We start from the raw sequence: 21453 nt of genomic DNA on the forward strand, positions 1-21453 counted from the left end.
GATGTACTGAATTGGCTGAATGTAGATATGATCCAAGCCAAGTTAAATCAAATAAATATGCACAAGGCTCCGGGACCAGATGGGTTACACCCTAGAGTTCTTAAAGAGCTTATTTCAGTTATTTCTGTCCCCCTCTTCATAATATTCAGAGATTCTCTAGTGACTGGTATAGTGCCTATTTTAAAAAAGAAAGTATAGCTTGTAATGAGATTGAAAATTGTCTCAAGGACCGTATCCAGAGAGTTGTGGTCAGTGATTCCTACTCTCAATGGTCCATGGTTATAAGTGGTGTAGTAACAAGAGCGAAGAAAAACACCTGGAAAACAAGGCACTCGACTCTTAAGTTGTAAAAATATCAACATTTATTAGAAAATAATAAAAGATAAAATGCAATGCAAGTATGTTAAGAAATCGATTGTATTCTTTGATTCTACTAATAAGAAACAATTCCATGTAAAAAGTTTTTTTAACTGTCGTTCAAATATTGTTGTCTATTTAATTTTTTGCCATTGCAAGAAATTCTACGCAGGGAAAACCATTAGGGAAGTACAATTATGAATATCGGAACATAGCCGTGATATCAGAAATGTATCCTTGTAGATCTTTGATATCTGGAATATAGAACAGAGGAGGACCTCAATGTAGTCAACCATAGGGACTTTCATGGATAGTCATTAGAAGTTTTTTCATGGCTGTTTACCTACTACGAATAGGGGTGGATGCCGTGATTGTATGTTAATTTAGATATGTAAGGACATGTACTTTGTAACCTTTCCATCCATTAGAATTTAATAGAAAATCGGGACTCTTTATGTCTCTATAGGTGCGGCCTGGCTCCCGGGACTCTGACCACGAAACTGTATCCAGTTCGTTGTCTGACTCCTGGTACCTGGTCTGCACCCAATAATTTCCATTTTTCCTCATACATCTGCGATATCTTGAATACAGAATAGAGGAGGCTCTCAATGTAGTCAACCTTAGGGACTTCTCATGGACAACCATTAGAAGTCCTTTCATGTCTGTTTATTAATTTAAAATAGTTGTGTATGCCACGAATGTATGTCATATTGGAATTAAATGGGATTACTTATGTTTCTAAAGTTGTGGCCTGGCTGCCGGGACTCTGACCGCGAGACTTGTTCCAGTTTGCGGTCTGACTCCTGGGACCCAGTCTATACCTTGTCATCTCCATCTATTTATTTTTTTTCCTTTTTCTTCTTTAATTTTAGTTTTTTTTTTCTTTTAGATGTAGCCCAATGGGGTTAGAATAAGATAATTACTTTATTTGAATATTGATATTTATCATTTGTAGCCCTTGTATGGGTTAAATATATCTGTTTACCAACTAGGCTGCTCATTGGTTGTCTGCCTCCTTAAATATTTTCTTTGAACTTACCTGGTTATGTTCTGAAGAAGTCATATGGTGACGAAATGCGTCAGCACATGTAACCTAGGCTCTGACGTCACACGCCTGGGATCCCACGTGTGTAACCATATCCGTGTATGGGCTGCTCTGCATGCCGCCTCATATGATTAGTTTGTGATATTATCTACCTGCCTGGAATCTGATAGTGGTGACAATGGAGTATTTATATTGCATACCTTGGTTCATCTATCCCTGTGCCCCAGTATCGTCCGATACAACTGGACAGCCATACAATATGCTGCCTGCGGCAGTGGTAAACCAATTGAGGATATATCGGAGGGACTGTGATCTACCCTGTTATTTAACCGACTTTGCCATGTCTGTCAAGCCCGCATCATATGGCTTACTCAACTCACTCAGCTTGGCTAAGGTGCACCATTCGCTGATGAGTATCCCCTCTTTGATTTATTTTCTACTTGCAGGCTTTCATAGATACCTGTCCTGGACATATTTCTTCAATCTGAACTACATGCTGTGCATAAATGGTCTATCACTGATAACCACATCTATCAAGTTGGTTAATTGACCAGTTAAATTATTCTACTTTGGCTGTGTTTTTGCTGTTTATCTCCGATTTACTGCAAATTTATTAGTATCCACTATACGGCTCTGTTTCTTGTCTATTATAGTGCATGGTTGGTGTAGTGTTATATTACCTTGCAGGATTATCACTCACTTATATTGCTGCATAATTTAAAATAGTGCATGTTACATAGTTAGTAAGGTTGAAAAAAGATACATTTCCATCAAGTTCAACCAAGGGATGGGAAAAGTGAAGAGAAAAATAATGTTGTAGTATTTTTTAACAGTATCTGAATATTTATGTTCATATAAACTTTGTGTAAATTGTTTAACTAGGTCTATGCACTCTGTTAGTAAGTTGTTTATACTGGTACTGCAATTTTGTAATTACGGACTCATTGGTTCCACCCGGCTGGGTTTTGTGACATGTTTATTGTGACTTAGGATCACCTTTGATGCTGTTTTTATAAAAAATATTTTAGCTTTTTTTTATTATTTTCTAATATATTTTGATATTTTTACAATTTGAGAGTCGAGTGCCTTGTTTTGTAGGTGTTTTTCTTCTCCCTTGTTTCTAGTTTAGTATTCCCTGGTGGCAATGTACTATTTGTACTGTTCCCTGGTTGTCCGGACTAGACCGTTTGGTTCTATACAAAATACCTTTTTTTCGATCATATGTTTATAGGAGGTGTACCCCATGGTTCCGTGCTGGGATCACTATTATTCAACTTATTTATTAATGATATAGCGGATGGGATTAATAGCACTATTTCTATTTTTGCAGATGACACCAAGCTATGTAATATAGTTCAGTCTATGGAAGATGTTCATAAATTACAAGCTGATTTGAACACACTAGGTGTTTGGGCGTCCACTTGGCAAATTAAGTTTAATGTAGATAAATGTAAAGTTATGCATCTGGGTACCAACAACCTACATGCATCATATGTCCTGGCGGGAGCTACACTGGGGGAGTCACTTGTTGAGAAGGATCTGGGTGTACTTTTAGATTATAGAGTAAATACCAGCATGCAATGTCAATCAGCTGCTTCAAGGGCCAGCAAGATATTGTCGTGTATTAACATAGGCATGGACTCGCGGGACAGGGATGTAATATTACCACTTTACAAAGCCTTAATGTGGCAACATCTATCATATGCAGTTCAGTTCTGGGCTCCATTTCATTGAAAGGATGCCCTGGAGTTGGAAAAAATACAAAGAAGAGCAACAAAAGTATAAAGGGGCATGAAGAATCTCAGTTATGAGTAAAGATTAAAAGAACTAAACCTATTTAGCCTTGAAAAGAGACCACTAAAGGGGGACATGATTAACTTATATAAATATATGAATGGCCCATACAAAAAAATATGGTGAAATCTTTCTCCATGCAAAATCCCCTCAAAAACACAAAAAAAGGCCATACTTTCAAAAGGACACAGACAGGTCAGAAACGCTGATGAAGGAGAGTGAACAGGTGCATTAAATAATAATAGCCACTCCCACTAGTCTTGAGGGGAGTGGCGTATAGTGCATGGAATGTGTAGTAAAAAATAATAAATGAATAGTGTATGTGCAAGTGATAATAATATGAGTGAATTATAGGGGTCAGTAATGAGTAAAGTGCCTAAATAAAAATAAATGAATAATGGGGTGCAAGTGTGTGAAACATGGAGGGATAGTGTGTAAGTCATGAGGCGCAACGTGTATAGCCAGGTAGAAGCCTATTTGTGACGCCTTGATAATTCATAGAGCGGGCTACCCTGTTTGCTATGCCAGATAACAACACACCATACTCTCAATCCCCTCAAAAGACAAGGGGGCGCTCTTTCCGCCCGGAGAAAAAAAGGTTCAACCTGCAGAGGCAACAAGCCTTCTTTACTGTGAGAACTGTGCATCTGTGGAATAATCACCGCAGGAGCTGGTGACAGCAGGAACAGTAGATGGCTGTAAAAAAGGCTTAGATAATTTCCTAGAACGAAAAAATATCAGCTCCTATGTCAATGTATATAAATCTTATTTGAATGATTGATCCAGTCGGATTGCCACTTGGGATCAGGAGGGAAATTTTCCTTTTAAGGGAAGATTGGTTAATGCCTTATGGGCAATTTCTATATTTATTTATTTTTTAGGTTGTTTTTTTTAAACCTTCCTCTGGATCAATAGGGGTAAGACAAAGTTCTATAATTTCTCCCATCCCTTAGTTGAACTGGATGGACATGTCTCTTTTTTTTTTTTTACAACCATACTATGTAACTACTGCCTGTGTTTACCACCATGATAATATGCATGGCCCCATTAAAATGCACCATTTTGGGGATCTGGATTCCAAATTTACTAATGCAATGTGTGTGTGCTCAGGCTTCCTGTCACATCAACAAGGCTGGAGCTTGGAGCTTTTAGTAACCCACTGGATATTAGATTCAAAACCAAAGACCGCCAGTGTGTTTGCCCTTAAAGGGATTATTTGGGATGTGAGTTTATTTTTTTTTAGTAGGGGCTAAAAAGGGCCTGAGGGCCAGAAATATGATTCATCACCACTGAGCCCTCTGATTGGCTGCAGCAATTACATGTTACGTGCATGTTAACAACCACTCGAGTGCTGTATCGCTGGAGGCAAGTATTGCTTTTTTTCATTTATTTATTTAATTTCCAGTCTCTAATAAGGAATTTTCACCTGCCGGATTACCCCTTTAAGCATTTTAGTGCCCTAAATCACCACTGATGTTAGTAACAACTCCTTCAATAGACAACCAGACAAGTGAGCATTAACCCCTTCACTATTCTAAACAGAGAAGCAGGGATTAATTCCTGCTTTTAACTCTCTTGACTAATAAAGATGTTGGTATTAACCCTTTCACTACTCTAGACCTCAGGATATTACAATTATATACTTCACTGGCCATGATTACCAAGGGTGTTGGTGTGAACCTTTCCACCACCATTTGACCAGAGGGGGGATGGAAGGAAGCTGGAATTGTTTAGATTGTAATCTTCTTGTCAGTTTTGAAATTCCTTATTAGATCATCCTGGGTTTATTATAAATCTAAATACCTCAAAACTGGACAACCCATTTAATTCTAAGGAAAAATAGTTAGAGGTCCAGCACACGATATGATGTGAAAAAAATACAAAACTGTTTATTTAAGTCAAAATTAAAACAAGCAATTAAAAAATTCTGGGAGAGAACGCCTACGCGTTACGAACTTTTCAGTTCTTAATCATTTAATTCTAAAGCTGTATAAAAAGACATAGACTGCTCCTGGTAAAAGATTCCCTGAGTTAATTTTTCAGAGTATACCTCATAGCGTGGGCTAAGGGGCATTCTCCAATAAGGTTTAGAGGTTTCTCCTCACTGAAGGGGACATGGTGAGTAACTGCATTTGAAAGTTCTCAGGGCAGTTCTCCAAGGATGGCCATCCATGCCTAGCATTTGTGACTGCTGGTTAACCTGCCAGAAACCACATTTTTATAAATTTTCTTAATTGTGGCAACACTATGGAATAGTTTTCATAGTGTTCTTAGCTCTGATGCCGTCCATACATAAGGATTAAATCTTTCAATTGGGTGTGTCCTCAAAAGCATTGGAAGCATCATGTGTTCAAATTTTAAGAGAAACTCGCAGCCGACATTGGTTTGGTATGGGTGGATGACATGTTGACTGAAAGCCTTTTGGCCATTTGCAAATACTTTGGCAAATACGTTGTAGTCCGCATTCTTGAATTCACCCAAGAACCTAAGTACGATACCACAGAGTGCTTGATCTGACATTTTTTACAGCGAAAATAGTGCAGAGTTTTTGATGCTTTTTTTTTTAAAAATATATATATATGCATTTTTTTCAAGAGCTGTTGAATAAATCGTTATAATTCTTCTGCCTGTAATGGCAGAATTTCTTTCAAGAGGTGGAAATAACAGAGTTTCCACAGCAAATAACCCAGTATATTGCAGTTTGCTGCGGAATTGTTGTTCTTCATTGATTTCTATGGGGAATAAAATTGCAGGAAATCGGTCCACTTTCCGCAGCAATACTTGACACGCTGCGGAAATAAAATTATGCACCGCAGGTGAATTTCTGGACGGATTTTGTTAAATCATACCCACTTTGCTGCTGCTGTATTACGCTGCGTACGTTCTGTCTACAATTCTGAACGGAAAATACCCAGCAGTTCTGTTACATGTGGACAAGCCCTTATAATTCTGCCATAATTCTTTTCATTTAGACAATTTGCTATTATCTTAGATTGTGATAAGAAATCTGCTTTTTCTTTTAATGCTGTCCAATGTGAATGTCGTTCAACCAGTGCTTATGGTGGCAACTTGAGAATTCAATGTAGCTCGTGCAATCTGTGGATTTAAAATAATTTCGTCCCTATAGAGCTCTAAATCCAAATAACGGAATTTATTTTGACTATATTCTGAGGTAAAAGTCAGATTGCATGAATCATTATTTATATACTGTATAAAATGCCATCACATATAATAACAACATCCATAACAACATATTTAACGCTTTTTTTTTCTCATTTTGGAAAGTTAGGAATTGCAATTAGAATACATGGAAGACTCTTCCCAGACCACCATGTACAGATTTGCGTTACTGGGTGCAATTTTCCTATCACTGTACTGGCGTCATTATTGGTGTTTGAAACATTAAAGGTGGCATTATTTGTGTCTGGCGGTGTAAACTGGGGTTAATATAATAAGTTCCAAGGTAGATAAATTATTTATTTTACTCAACTCCGTCACTACATTTGATTGCAACAGAGGGAACATGGATCAACTGACCAATAACTCTACTGTTTTACTTATAGTTGATAGATTTTCTTTAAAAATATTTTACTGTTATTGTAAAATTTGGTAGTAGCACAGAAATGGCTGATTTAGATCAATTACAATAGTTTTGTTAACTGCAGTCACAGTCATCACAGTGATGAGAGCGATGGCTGACGGTGTTATCTCCCAATGTAACTTTCATTAAATTCACTCTTAGCTTTATTCTTTCCTGAGGAATATGGTGTAACCTCAGTCTAATCCAATGTGTCCATAGCCTCCGATGTTTCACCTCACAGGTGTCTGCACCTTTCTGGGTAATCAGAGAAATCCTATGTTTGTCAGCAGATATGTCATGTCTCTCTTTAGTATTGATAGCTCTCTTCTGAACACACTTATTTTCTCTTATTCCTCTCTAGTATATACATCTCCCTTCCCTCTCTTGGTTTAGGCTTCTTCTCTTGTTATATTCTCAGATTTTTACTTCAGAATCGTACGGCTTCTCTCTCCTTCTCTAACTGCCTCAGACCAGACCCTCTTCCCACCTCTCACTCCCTCCGCAGTAATGTCATTAAGCCCCGCCCTCCACTTCCTGCTGCACCCACAAAAAAAGCGCCGCATCAGAGCATCTGTAAAGAGGAAGAGATCAACTCTCCTTCCCCGATACACACCCGCAGGACCCATCCCATATACTAGTCACATCCCAATTACTAGTCCCATCCCACGTACTAGTCCCATCCCACGTACTAGTCCCATCCCACATACTAGTCACATCGCAATTACTAGTCACATCGCAATTACTAGTCAGTCACATCCCAATTACTAGTCACATCCCAATTACTAGTCTCATCCTATAACCCCTATTTCTTGCTCTATACCAGCTATTTGGGAATAAATGCCGCATAGCAACATGAGAACATAGTAAAGTAAACTCAAACATTAACAACAATGAAGTATCAATATGACATATACATAAGTATAAGATGCTAGAAAAGTGAGGAACCCACTTGTCTTTGTCAAATTCTGCAGACATAAGTTGTGGCAGGAAGAAGTCATCATATCGGTCTTGGCCAGATGGAGAAGAAAAGGAAAAGTGAACTAATGAAAATGTCACGGGTGAATCATTGGATAATACATTAATAACTGTCTATGTATACAGATAATTTTTTCCCTGTGTGACAGGGGGAACTTATGCGTTGGGGGTTGCAACACTCCTGGACGCGGTAAAAATCAGCGATGCAGCTTTCTGCACACCGCCTTCTGAATTGTAAATATTACTGCCTGAGCTGAACGATTAAAATAAGTTTATTTAGATATGTCTTTAAAATGGGCCCTTAAAGCCAAAATAACAGGCTCAATCATATGGTCAGCAGCAGAGACATAGCCTAGAAGGCACAAGATACTATACACCCGCAGACCAGTCTCTCCTATTATTATATATTCGCTGAATCCTAATGATTGATTAGTAATAGCGCCGTACCACGCTACACCTTGCGCTCTGCTGCGCTAGTCCGGCTCTTAAAGCCACGTATAATGATGTGGTCAGCAATAAGGTCAAGACCTCCAATATTCGGTAACAAGCACCCTGTTGCAAGATCACTGACCAGTATTCACTAAATGTTTCATTGTTAGTTATTATGCTATATCGTTAGTCCTACGCGTTTCAGAACCACCTTTACTAGTGGAACATCATCAGGGATTATTAGTGTTACACGATAATATTCAGTATAGCTGCCGGATCGCACGGTTGTGTGCATTCATGAACCTCCCGGCTCGTGCACGATCCTGCAGCAGCATCAGCGTTTGCAGGTAAGTAGCTACATCGATTTACCTGCAAACGCCGATGCTGCTGCAGAATCATCTGTAGCCTCTGGTGCCGATGTGTCCTCGCTCGTCTGACACGATGCAGGACCTGTGAGTGACGTCACAGCGTGATCTCTCGAGAACACGGCTGTGTCTGCACTGCCAGAAGCTGGGCGTTCTGAAGAGAAGTGGATGATACTTCTCATCAGAACGCCCAGCTAGTAAAAGTAGTAAACACGCCCCGATGTACGCACATAATACACGCCCAGTTGTACTTTTACTTTTCAACACGCCCAGTTGTACTTTTGCAAGCCTCATTTGTATTAATACAAAAATGGTCATAACTTGGCCAAAAATGCTCGTTTTTTAAAAATAAAAACGTTACTGTAATCTACATTGCAGCGCCTATCTGCTGCAATAGCAGATAGGGGTTGCAAAATCTGGTGACAGAGCCTCTTTAAGGACCTTCCTGTAATGGGCGGATCATAATAAATCCAGCAGCTAAAATCCCAGTGATCAGATGTTACCAGCAAAAGCTGCAGGTATTACACGGGGCTCGTTCAAATGAATGTGGCTCCACGCTGTGGCTAAGATAGGAGCCTATCGGCAAGGTTTGTCCTCACGGGACAATTGCTTCACGTTCAAGTAATGATCGGTTGGTTGATCATCAAACATCGTTGGGCTGTAGTGGCAGAAAACAATGTGCTGAAATGGATTTGCCATTTACAATATTCTTCATGACGGTTGCATAAATAGTAGAAGACTTTACATACAATAGTCAGGTGTTTATTATTTAAAGGCTGAATCCACCTTCCCAATTTTTATTTATTATCCTAATGCATATAAGATAAAAAAAACAAGTTTGCAATAGGTCTTTATTAAAATGTCCTGTTGTTTTGTTTCTACAGCTCCATAGAAACAGACTGTGAAGAAACTCTGTATAGTGTGATCCTGCAGTCCCATTTCCTTCCATTTGTCCCCTACTTTATGGTAGAATACATCCGCTAGGTTAGCAAGAAGGACCGATAGAAGGGAGCAGGACTACAGGATCAGAGTTGTGATCGGCGAGAGTCCCAGAGGTCGTACCCCCACCAATCATAATGGTATGTCCCAGTGACATGCCATAACATTCTCAGACAGGAATACACCTTTTAAAAGGTTGGAGAACAAAAGTAAAGATTTACACCTCCATTGTATTATGGATCCATTCCCAGTGTTACTTGCATTCCCCCAAAAAAACAACACATCATAGGGGTATCCGCTTCTAGAAATCTGCGTTGTGCCAGTCTTGTTGTTTCTTCTTTAAAATATATGAAACATTTGACAACTGGGCACTACCATTCCCATTGTCAATGAGGTGTGTTTCTGCACACTGATACTGTCCAATCAGTGCTGAGAGTCAAAGTGGATAGGGACACACCCTAATGACAAGAAATGGTAACACCCAGTTGTCAATTCATACATTTCTAGGAGGAATAACAGAGGAATTATACAATGCAGAGTGTTAATATAAGTTGAATGAGAATTGATATTTTATGGCGAATGCAAGTGTTTGCTAAAATATACACGTCAGGAGAGCTTACCGGTCGCTGAGAAAAAAATTCTGACAGATTTAGCAGAGAATCCACAGCAGAAATAAGAAGCTGATCCGCATATTTCTGCCATAGTTTTGCAATGCATTAAATGGGGACGGTCTGTGTGTGGCTACCAGACGCTATGTTCGCAGCAGAATAAACGGTGCAGTTTCCCATTAGACAATCGGAGGCTTTCAAAAAGCATTTTTTTTCACTATGGATACGACACGGAAACCGCGACGGAATCAGCATGAAAATTCCGCTGTGTAAACAGCCTAAGGGCTCATTCAGACTAGCGCGATTCTCGTCCGTGTACTGTGTGCATTGAAATAACACACAGCAAACTGACCCATTGTTTTCATTCAGACACACACATGAAATGTAGAAAAAAAAACACTGCAGCTTTTACGTGCGAAAATGTGACACGCCAGTCTGAATGTAGCCTAAGGGTATGTTCACATGCTTAAGAAAAAACGTCTGAAAAATACGGAGCGGATTTCAGAGAAAACAGCCTCTGATTTTCAGGCGTTTTTGAAGCGGAGAATGAAATTTGGAGCTTCTTTTGAGGCTTCTTTTCAGGCGTTTTTCATAGTGTTCAATGGAAAATAAGCTCCAAAAAACACCTCAAGAATTGACATGCTACTTCTTTTTACAGAGCGTCTTTTTACGCTACTTTTTTTTACAGCAAAGCGTAAAATAAAGGCTCGTGGGAACAGAACATCGTAATTCCCATTGAAAGCAATGGGAAGATGTTTGTAGGCGTATTAGGGGCGTTTTTTTTCAGGCGTAATTCGAGGCGTAAAACGCCTCCATTACGTCTGAAAATAGGCTGTGTGAACCCAGCCTTAGGCTTAAGTTGTCGATATAACCATTCTAAAATGACCTGTCCTCTCATCCACCCAGCAACACACACACACACACACACACACACAAAACACACACACACACACAAAACACACACACAAAATGTCACAGAACGCAGATTATTAACAGCATTTTTATGTAGGAAAAAACCCAGATGTCAGCATCAGGATGAAGAAACGAATCAGTTACTTGCACAGTTAACATATTCTTTCAAAGTCTTAATTTCAACATATACATCATTAATAATCCCAAGTGTATAAAAGACAAGTGACCAAAAAGAAAAACAAAGTCAAATAAATAACTCGGTGGATGAAATGTTACGTTTGTTGTGGACACATCTGGACCATTCAGATAAATTAGTAATACTACAAAAGATAAAAAAAATACTAAAACAGAACAAAAACAGAAAAATAACAAAAACCATAAAGCCATTGATATGTGGCCGGGAATAACAGAACAGGTATAGAACACTTCCTTCAAATTCAAGGCAAGCAATTTATGTTGTGATTTTCATATTGTACACACAAAAAAATAATTCCCAAATTGATACAATTTCATGTTTTTTGTTTAATGGTATATGTGTGTGCATGAATGTATATAAATATATATTCATAATTTATACATTGTGCGTCGGGGATGTCAAGTATAGAGAGATTCTCAAGAGAATGTGACCAAAATATGACTGGGATGAGGAATAATGCTTCATAGCAACATGGGTCCCACCACTAAATAAGACGGACACAATGACAAAACCGGTGCTGAACGAACCTATAGACATATGAATATAAAGAAGTCAAACTAAATCATACAGCACAGTTATAAGACCGAACATAACTTCAAGTGTCATCTACCCCAAACTGGCATTATACACCATCACATGAGAATCGTTCAGAAACTTTGCCATTGCTACTTTACATAGGTCAACCAAGTAGAGGACTATACGGAGCCATCTCTAGCTCTCGGTGGTGTAGGGCTTCAGGGTGGGCTTGATTTCCAGTAGAAGTGTTTTCATTCAAGAGCTAAAATATTTACTATGCCATGATCAGAGCTCCTGATCAACTACATTACAAGAGCCTTTGGGATTAGGGTGTAAGATCCATACTCCAAAAACTATCAGACAAACAAACTGTATTCAGATGAACAGGTCACCCCTCAACTAGATGTTTGTCATGCGATTGCTCCATAGAATTATCAGACGTGTATATTGTTACTTCTACAGTATGAAAATCAATGGGGTCCAACGAATGGAAAAAATGCCCGATGTTCAAGCTTTAAAAAGAAGAAAAGTGTACGTGGGCACTGCAATATTTACCACAGTATGAACATTATGCCATGGAAATATCCATTTGTGTATGACCCTTTCCTAACCAGTGTTCTGACCCCCCAAAATACTGGAATTCTCGTTGTATAGGGGGGGATTGATCCTTTATGTCTGTGGCCAGCATTATTAAGCAGATTTTTCTAAATAACCAAACGATCTGCATTCCACAAACTGTTTGTTTTTTTTTGCCAGGGGATATCCAGGATTAGACAAAAAGGTATTTTTTTCCCCTAGACATAGCACCACCCTTGCCCATGGGTTCTGTCAGGTATTGCAGCTGATGCCAATTCAAGTGAATGGGACTGAGCTGCAATACCATGCAAAGCCAATGGATAACAGCGGCTCTGTTTCTAGAAAAAATGCTGACGATCCTTTCTAATCCTGGACAAGTCCTTTTAAAGCCAAGATATAATGGAATACAACTCTGCTATACAGGTAATGATACTAAAAAAATGGTAGCATGAAAGTCATCCCGTTATCAAATCATCATACATATTTATAGTTCAATCAATGTATATAAACAAACACTTTATATATAGGTAATTGAAAAGCTTAAATATTCTGTATATAAATATACATATATACACACACATTTACATGCAATGAGTTGCAAATGTTTCAGGAGAAAGCACGAAAAGTATTTACCCCCCCCCCCAGGTAGTGGATCATTACGGTAAACATTCTAAGTAAGCAGTAGGTTCACGAGTCCCCCATCAGTACGTCTCAAGCTTGCCGGTGTTTCTTCTGACTAACAAGAATAAAGCATCTCTACTACATTGCGAGCACCAAATCAGGAGTGTATTACCTTATGAAATATACCATGTATTATATACAGGCTGTAGGTGCATTATGTTTATACCTCTGACAGTGATACAGGTTGTATTTGCCGAAAGATAGAAGACATGGAGACTTGTGTTCCTAGCTGCAATGTGTACGGCTAATTCTACAATCCACATCTACGAGACCCCTTTTTTTTTTTTTATAAAGTAAGAGCAGTAGTGTCAACAAGGAGAAAGGCGACCATCGTGTACAAACAAGGGGAGAAAAATGTATATATCAACCCAGAGATATAAACCAGAGCTGCCACAATCTAGTCAGTCTCTATAGAACCCCTAAAGATTTAACATTTTTAAGCTCAGAAAAAGAAAATACAGGGGTTGTCCTGGATAATAAAAAAAAGTGTCTGCTTTATTTACAGAAACAGCGCCACTCTTGTCCACCGGCTGTTTCTGGTATTGCAGCTCAACAACATTCATTCACTTAATGGGAAAGGAGCTGCAATACCAGACACAGCCTATAGGCAAGTGTGGCGCTTTTTCTCACACAACTTAGGATTTAATTATTTTTCTGTAAAACAGACAAAGGCTTGGGGGCAAAGAGTGTTTGCCAAGTGACCACAATATAGTAGTCATTGACTCAAGAGACACGTAACAGCAATCATTTCCATATAGATTTGTCTAACATTTGGAAAAAAAATAATAATAATTCATCAATGGGTAGATTTCGACTGAATCCCGATCAAGCACTCTCAAAAATAAATGTACCTTATAGAAGCGAACACTGGTCGTAAAGTCACCTTAAGTATTCAATAGTTACTAAAGTGCTAATAATTCTGCCGAAAAAGTACGGACTGGAATGCAGCAAAACAATTAACGCCTGAAGTACCTGTCTAAATGCATTGTCCAGCTATGTTTTTGGAACATAAAAGTTACCTTCATAAAGCTAAATAGTGCCCACCTAACTCACATAATTGTCATTCATCAACCAATTATGACCAGTCCAGGGGTTCAAGCTCTGCCACCAAGGATTTCCATCATCCGGCCCTGGGGGCCATCTTTATATACTTCCTGTTAAAGGTCTAAATACAAATTATTTCCCTAAAAAGAAATTTGTAGGCTGGCGAAAGAGCAGAGAAGAAGTGGTGGTAGCACAGTTTATAACTCATGTGCACGAAGTACAAGGTAATGGAGTCTTAAGGGTGTAAGTTATCAGAGAAAAATACGGAACCATTACTGGTCATAGACATGAGATTGCTGTAGGCCAACAGCTATCAGCCATGATTTACCCAATGACATATACTTTGGTCTCAGCCGAATCTTCATGTTATTTTGATACAGCTGGTCTTCCCAAATTTAGCTATGGTTTCCCCAAAAACCGATCTGGGAGAATCTCCCATGCCCCATGGTCAAGAAATGAAACAAAAATGTAAAAGGTATTATATAATGTATTATTTTTCTTTTTAAAAAACCCTCTTTTCTTCTGTTAAAAGCGCCACCCTTGTCTCCAGGCAGTGTCTGGTATTGCAGCTCAGACCCTTTTACTTGAATGAGTCTAAGCTGCAGTACCAGGCACAGCCCATGGATGATTGTGTCCCAGTTTCTGAACTAAAGCAGTCATCTTTTTTTTTTCGCAATGCCCATTTGGCTGATAAAATACAACTAAGAACAGAAGCAAAATTGAAAAGAACTACAATTTAGAGCAGCCACACATCATCTTCTTATAGTGGAGGTGAACGCAAATTTAAGGAACAAAAAAAAGACCAGAAATTCCAAATGCCTCCATGACAACACTTCGTGATGGGGGCAATGTGCCTCCTAGAAACCAATCCGAATCAAGATTTTATCTTTGTAGCACAAGTCAGGAGATGTCATAAGAAATCTGATTGGTTGTTAAGAGGCCCTATGTCTCCACTGTGGAACTGCAAAGGTTTCCACTTAACACTCCTGAATAAAAACGTCATTTTCAAAGCACATACAGCGCACATGTTCTGTAACCTACATATCAGAGATCAATTGAAGTTATACTCAAGCCAAGGTCCTGGCCACCAAAAGCTTGAGGTTTACTAAAATACTGTTAGAAAAGAGTCCGCTTTTGTTTTCTCCCAGAAACAGCTCCCCTCCTGTCCATGGATTAGTTTGGTATTGCAGCTTAGCCCTATTAACTTGAATGGGGTTGAGTTGCAATACCCGATAATTTTGTCTTTTGTACAATAACTTTCCAGATCAGTGACCCCATTAACTAAATATCTGTGGGAGCCCCTCATTTATGTGAGTCAAAGTAAATAGATGGTGGCCAAACAATAATTTGGACAGATGACGTATGATCAGATTGATCAGATTATTTCCAATGACCGTACTTGCTATGTAATGAGATTTGCAAACTAAACCCATCTTGACAAGTGCAGGAAATTGAACAAATGTGCAAAAAAAAATAAAAAATCAAAGACTTCACAAAGCAACAACATGAAGAGGAGGAAGACAAACCGCTAAATTATTAATCAACTGCAAGTTTAAAAAAATATAAGACAGTCTTAGTATTTCTGTCATCAACTAAGGATGGACAAGTCTATTTACTTCTGTTTAAAAATCATATGCTCTATTCATTCTTTTCCAAATCAATTATATATATATATATCTATATTTACATCTACACTACTAGACCAGTAAATATAATAAAATAGGGGGAAACTTTGAAATATTCCAAAAAATAATGAATCTTAGGACATCATTTTGCAGTGCTACATTTAAAGGCCATGTACACCATTTTGAGGGCAAAGTTTTTTTTGTAATAAATAGATTAGTCAGTGTGATTAGTGGAACTTTGTAAATAGTTTCTATTAAAAAATTAATTTTACTTTTGGAGATACAGCTGTTCTGTATTCTCTATACAGAACAGCTGTATCGTTGGCTTTACACTGAATCGTGTAACTTAGATGTGATCGATTACAGGTGGATCCTGCGTGTCAGACACGCAGGACCTGCCGACGCTGAACCGGTCAGTCCCCCATCATTTCAATGTAAAATTAACGTTACAGCTGTTCTGTATAGAGAATACAGAACAGCTGTATCTCCAAAAGTAAAATAAATTTTTTAATAGAATTTACAAAGTTCCACTAATCACACTGACTAATCTATTTATTACCAAAAAAAAATTAAAAGTGGCCCTCAAAAGGCGTACATAGCCTTTAATATAGATTTTGGCTTAGGTTAAAAGGTTCTCCAAAACCACCACCACAGGAACATATAAAACGAGAGGCAGTAAAGTTTTGTTATTGAACTTTTGCGACCAAGGATTTACTCTTCAACATGTTCTGCATTAGCGGACAGCAAATCAATATCAATGCCCAATCAGTTCAAGTCCAGATGGGTTAATTTAATTATTATTATTTTTAAAGCAGCAGCCCTTCTAAAAACATTGTTTTGATGCGTCCATTCTTCACTTGTCATCTAGTCTACAGTGATTTCCTACCATATATATATATCTATATATATATATATATATATATATATATATATATATATCTATATATATATATCTATATATATATATGCACACACACACACATATATATATATATATATATACACACACACACACACATACAAAAAAAAATTCTCTCTCTATATTTTTTATTTTATTTAAAGGCCATGCCTTGCGAATAAGGTGTCGTTTGGATAATCAAGTGCTCCCTTAAATAAGAGGTTTTTCAGTATTCGAAAAACATGGCTGCTTTCAACCTATAACAGCACCACACATGTCCATGGGTTGTGTCTGACGTTGCAGCTCCACTTCACTAAAGTGAATAGGGCTAAGCTGCAGTACTATAAACAGCCTGTGGACAGTTGTGGCACTGTTTCAGGTAGAAAGCAGCCATGTTTTTGTAATACTGGACAACTACTACTTTAAGCTTAAGTACAATAGGTATCTAGGGATAATATGGGATAAGTAGAAAGTGCCTTGTGTAAAGGTGCTTTATATTTAAAGGGGTTGTCTTTGATTAGGAAAAATATATATAATAGCGCCACTCTTGTCCACGGGCTTTGTTCGCTATTGCAGTTTAGCCTCATTTACATAAATGAGGATGAGCTGCAATAGCAGAATCTGCCTAAGAACAAGGTTGGTGCCTTTCAGGGGGGAAAAAAAAACACCTTTTTTTTCTAATTTTGAACATCCCCTTTAAGGCAAAACTTTCAAAGTTACTATGTGTAACCAGGACATAAAACGTTGGTCTCTCCAGCTGTTATACACATTCGCAATCAGTCACCTCTTATCCCTGTGATCGCGTCCTCTCCGCCACATCTAACCAAAGAATGTCTTACAAACTATAAGGCCACACACTATTTCAAGGGGTCTTTATGATTTGTTTTTTTTTAGTGTCCTTTTGTACAGGCGTTTTTGAAGTTCTATAATGAAGCCTATGGAGCAAACTAGCAGAAAAAAAAAATATTTGCCTTACCCAGAGTATGCTGCATTTTACGCAAAAAAGGCCACTGAAAACAAGTCAAAACATCAGTAAAAATGCTGTTTTAACCTGGGATTGTCAAATTTTTAATATACTGGGATTACATTTATTATAAAAAAAAGTGACAGGAGGGGATTAGAGTTGTAAAAACAAAACATTGAGAACGTTGACTTTAGATAATGGGTAAACTGCATACAAATAAGAAAAAGCTGCCCTATGAAGAAAGTAAAGTTTTGTTGGGGGAGGGGGTGCGAAGGACGGCTGGCGCAAAAACAATATTTCCTTATTGCTCAGATACATAACTCTACATGAAATAAGTGTGTTCAGCACTTTAAGGCCCATTTATATTGAACGATCTGTGCCCTTTTTGTGCCACTATTTGCAGAAAAAATTCACTATTTTGAAGAGATTTTTGTAAAATGAAGCAGTTTTGCCATGGTTCGAAAGAAGCCAGCCTATGGATCGGATAGCCATTTCCATCCTAATTATCCTCAGCGCCAGCTAGGAGGAGTGACACGATCACCTAGCGACAGGTCTCACGACTGCCATGTGCTAGGCAGCAATGACCAATGTAAAAGATACCACGAGGGGCATTTACAAATTGTGCCGCCAAAAATAAGAATTTTTACAGTGACCAATCAAAATCACCAATAAAACTAAACTCTCTCGGAAACCAACGAATCGCAATAATTAGCCTGTGTAAAGGCGCCTTATCTAACTCTGAGTGAGACAACACAAGCTACTTCATAAAAGGAGTGCAGAGAAGGGGAAGGTTTTTTCATATACAGATTACCCATTCATATACATTCTCATTAAACTATAGGTATGCCTTTCCTGCTCTTAGTCCAAATCATAATACTGACCCTAGTTTGCTTAAATGTTTACATTTTTTTTTTAATTTTTAATTTTTTTTAAGTGCCCGGCCACAGGTTTGTTGTTGCCTTTTTTTTAGTTGTATAGTGAGGTCTGTGATTCCTTGTACTGATCCCAACTTTGTTGTGTACGCACATCTTTTTTTATTACGTTTTTGTTTTTTTATTGCAGTACCCACTGCGCAGCCAATAAACACGTACACACAAACAGAAACACATAGTTTAGAATTAGCTTTCCATCAAAGTTGATTGCGGACAGCACCAGTTATATTGCTTTAGCCAAAAGCCTGTCTTTGGATGAAGGGATTGCTGCTTTAAGGCTTTGTGCTACACTGTGCCTTTAAAATCAAGTCAAGCGCCTGATCTGTATTAAGGGGAAAGGCAAGAAACAGAAAAGTTGGTTTCATAATTCATCTATGGAATGGAAGTAAAATAAAAACAAACTTCTAATGAAATCAAATGAACTTTTTCTGCTTCCTACAACATCCACATTTTGTAGTTTTGTCTACCGTAAGAGTCAAGGTGTTACAGACATACCACAGAGATAAAGGGGGGTGGTTTAGGTAGAATTTTACTGATGGACACTCCATAGTGTAAGAAATATTTCAGAGAGAGAACTCACAAGTCACAATTTCAGGGCGGTCAAGTTCTAATTCTCATTGTCTTGAGTTTCTCTTAAACCAGTATCGTCCTTCTCGGATGCCTGTGTTTCACTGGTAACTACACAGTTCTGGCCACTGGGAGACGGCTGCTCCTTGTCTGTGGACTCGGTAAAGGACACAGACTCTGGTTCTGAACTCTGGGGGTCCCCCTTTACTCTCTTTCTCTTCCTCTTCTGTGGATCATGGCCACCAGCCTCTGATAAACGGTTAGACTGCACCCCTGGTATTGCCATGCCGATGCCTGGTGACAGAAACATGGAAGGATACAGTAGACTTTGGGACATGCCTGGTATAAGGAATGGGTTAAAAGCTACTGGGCTGCTTGTAGTCACTGCAGGTTCTGTATGCTCTTTGAAAGCGGCACCCAGAGTTTTCTCTGAAGATGCGGAATCTTGTGTACTTTCTTGGCTGGTGTCTTTGTCCTCAGTTGCTTTCTCTGCATGAGTGGCACCACTTTTTATTGTGCCTCCTAAAGATGTTGGCACAGAAGATGAGATGGGAGAGTTGATGATCCCTCCAACACCAAACATCTGCGGCATGCCAGCCATACCCGGGAGCATCATGGGTAACATACTTAACGTGCTTTTTACGTCCTCGTTGGCCGATACGGTTGCGAATCCAGTAGGAAACCCCACCAGCCCGGTCAGTGGAATACCCTGCATATTTCTCATATTCTGCAATCCCACTATATCCATTCCAGCGATTAGGCCGTTCATAAAAAGTGGGTTCATGCCAGACGATGAGGTATCAGATCCCAGCATTCCTGGGGACCTTATTAGATCACTACGTGGTCTTCTTCCTCTCCTCCTGGGCCCTGTGTCACGTAACATGGGATCCGACAATATCCTGCTGAACTTTGTATCAGGAAGAAATCCCTGTGGACAGAAAACAGATGAGAAAACAAGTACCGGATTTACCTGCTACAAAAGGTCTTGCTTGGATTCTGTATATGATATAAAGGCGAACTCTATTTTAGTTAGTTTTGCATTACTTTTGTGCCTTGCCACTTAGTTCATGGGGGGGGGGGGGGTGATTACACAAATAAAAGAGAGACCAGCTCAAATCGTTCTAATACGAGGGATAGGGAGCTCTGGCAAATGATGCAACAAAAAAAAGGTATGCCAGCACATACTTCAAAAACATACACCGAAAGTACATACATCAATTGTAGCTTATGGCTATGTTTGGCGTATATAAGCGCCGGGAGCATTCTTGACACATACACCAAACGTAGCCATAAAATGAGACGTGAACATAGCCTTGTCTGTCTCACAACATTTTGAATTCGACAATGAAATGCTAACCCGCTTTTTATCAATAAAGGGACACTATTTACAATACAAAATGTAGCAGTAGTTATCATACCCTTCGTCCTGTGTCTTTGTTCGCAACCGAGATCCTCTCTTCACCAGTCAGAATGCTAACGTCGGCTTTACTAGGGTCTTTGCACCTTTGGCGTCTCGGTTTGGGTTTATCTGAAAAACTCTATAAGACATTGGGAGTTACTTTACAAATATATCTAGAGAGAAATTCAGCTCTCTTGACATGTCTGTTTTAGTAAATACTTGTTTTTGAGATATCAATTCTGGAGCATCTTTTCTTAGAACTCTGGATTCATACATTTCTAGGAGGAATAACAGAGGGATGGTACAATGTAGAATTCGAAGAATAGGATTCCTCAATGCTATTAAATTTCATGGGAAACATTTTTTTATTCCCCATAAAATTCCTCTCGTTGAATATATTCGGGGACACAGCACCATGGGTATAGGCCACTGGGAGGATGACGCTAGGTAGGAAAGTGAGTGGTGGTTCTGCCCAGGCAGGCCATGCCCTTACTTCAGACACGGAGCTAAATCAATTTGAAGAAAAAGTAGAAGACCGTAGAAAACGGTAGAAAACAGTAGAAGAAGAAAACAAAAACAGCACATCCAGTTCTAGGAGAACAACCATAACCAAAGTCCTTGGCCCAGGACAATGAACAAAAGGGTGGGATCGGTGTCCAATGCAGTGGGAAAATTAGAATCCACAGGGACTATCAGGAGAGCCTTCCCCAGAGCGTAAAAGCCTCATTGGGCCGGGCAAAAATACCAAATAACTAAGGAGTAGGGCGGCAAATTGTATACCCATTTATCACTCTCCGGCATCTTCAGATGAGCGAAGTGTCACTTCTTCAGTAAACTCTTACATATATAGTAGGGTTGCCGTCGTGCTATTTGCAGAAGCAGAAATAAGTGTTAAAGGGGTTTTCCACATTCTGACAACGGATGACCTATCCACCGGATAGGACATCAGTATATCATGGGTGCGGGTCTGACACCCGGACCCCGCACTGATAACCTATTACGGTAGCCTGCGGGCACCGGATGTTATGGCATATAATACTATGTATGGAGC

The 21453-nt window shown here is 38.9% G+C and overlaps 1 protein-coding gene across 4 annotated transcripts in view; it reads right to left on the reverse strand.

The window, feature by feature from the left end:
- Window positions 1–16173: 16173 nt before the first annotated feature.
- CHD6 (chromodomain helicase DNA binding protein 6) overlaps window positions 16174–21453 on the reverse strand; it is a 68683-nt gene continuing 63403 nt past the window's right edge. For all 4 annotated transcript variants that reach the window (XM_075845621.1, XM_075845622.1, XM_075845619.1 and 1 more), the window contains 2 exons: window positions 20422–20541; window positions 16174–19931 (listed from right to left, as the gene is read on the reverse strand). In XM_075845621.1, the coding sequence (XP_075701736.1) occupies window positions 19044–19931; window positions 20422–20541 (1008 nt within the window). In that variant the 3' untranslated portion in view covers window positions 16174–19043. The remainder of the gene's footprint in view (window positions 19932–20421; window positions 20542–21453) is intronic.

The sequence above is a fragment of the Rhinoderma darwinii genome, chromosome 13 (genome assembly GCF_050947455.1).
Source record: "Rhinoderma darwinii isolate aRhiDar2 chromosome 13, aRhiDar2.hap1, whole genome shotgun sequence".
Taxonomy (NCBI): Eukaryota; Metazoa; Chordata; class Amphibia; order Anura; family Rhinodermatidae; genus Rhinoderma; species Rhinoderma darwinii.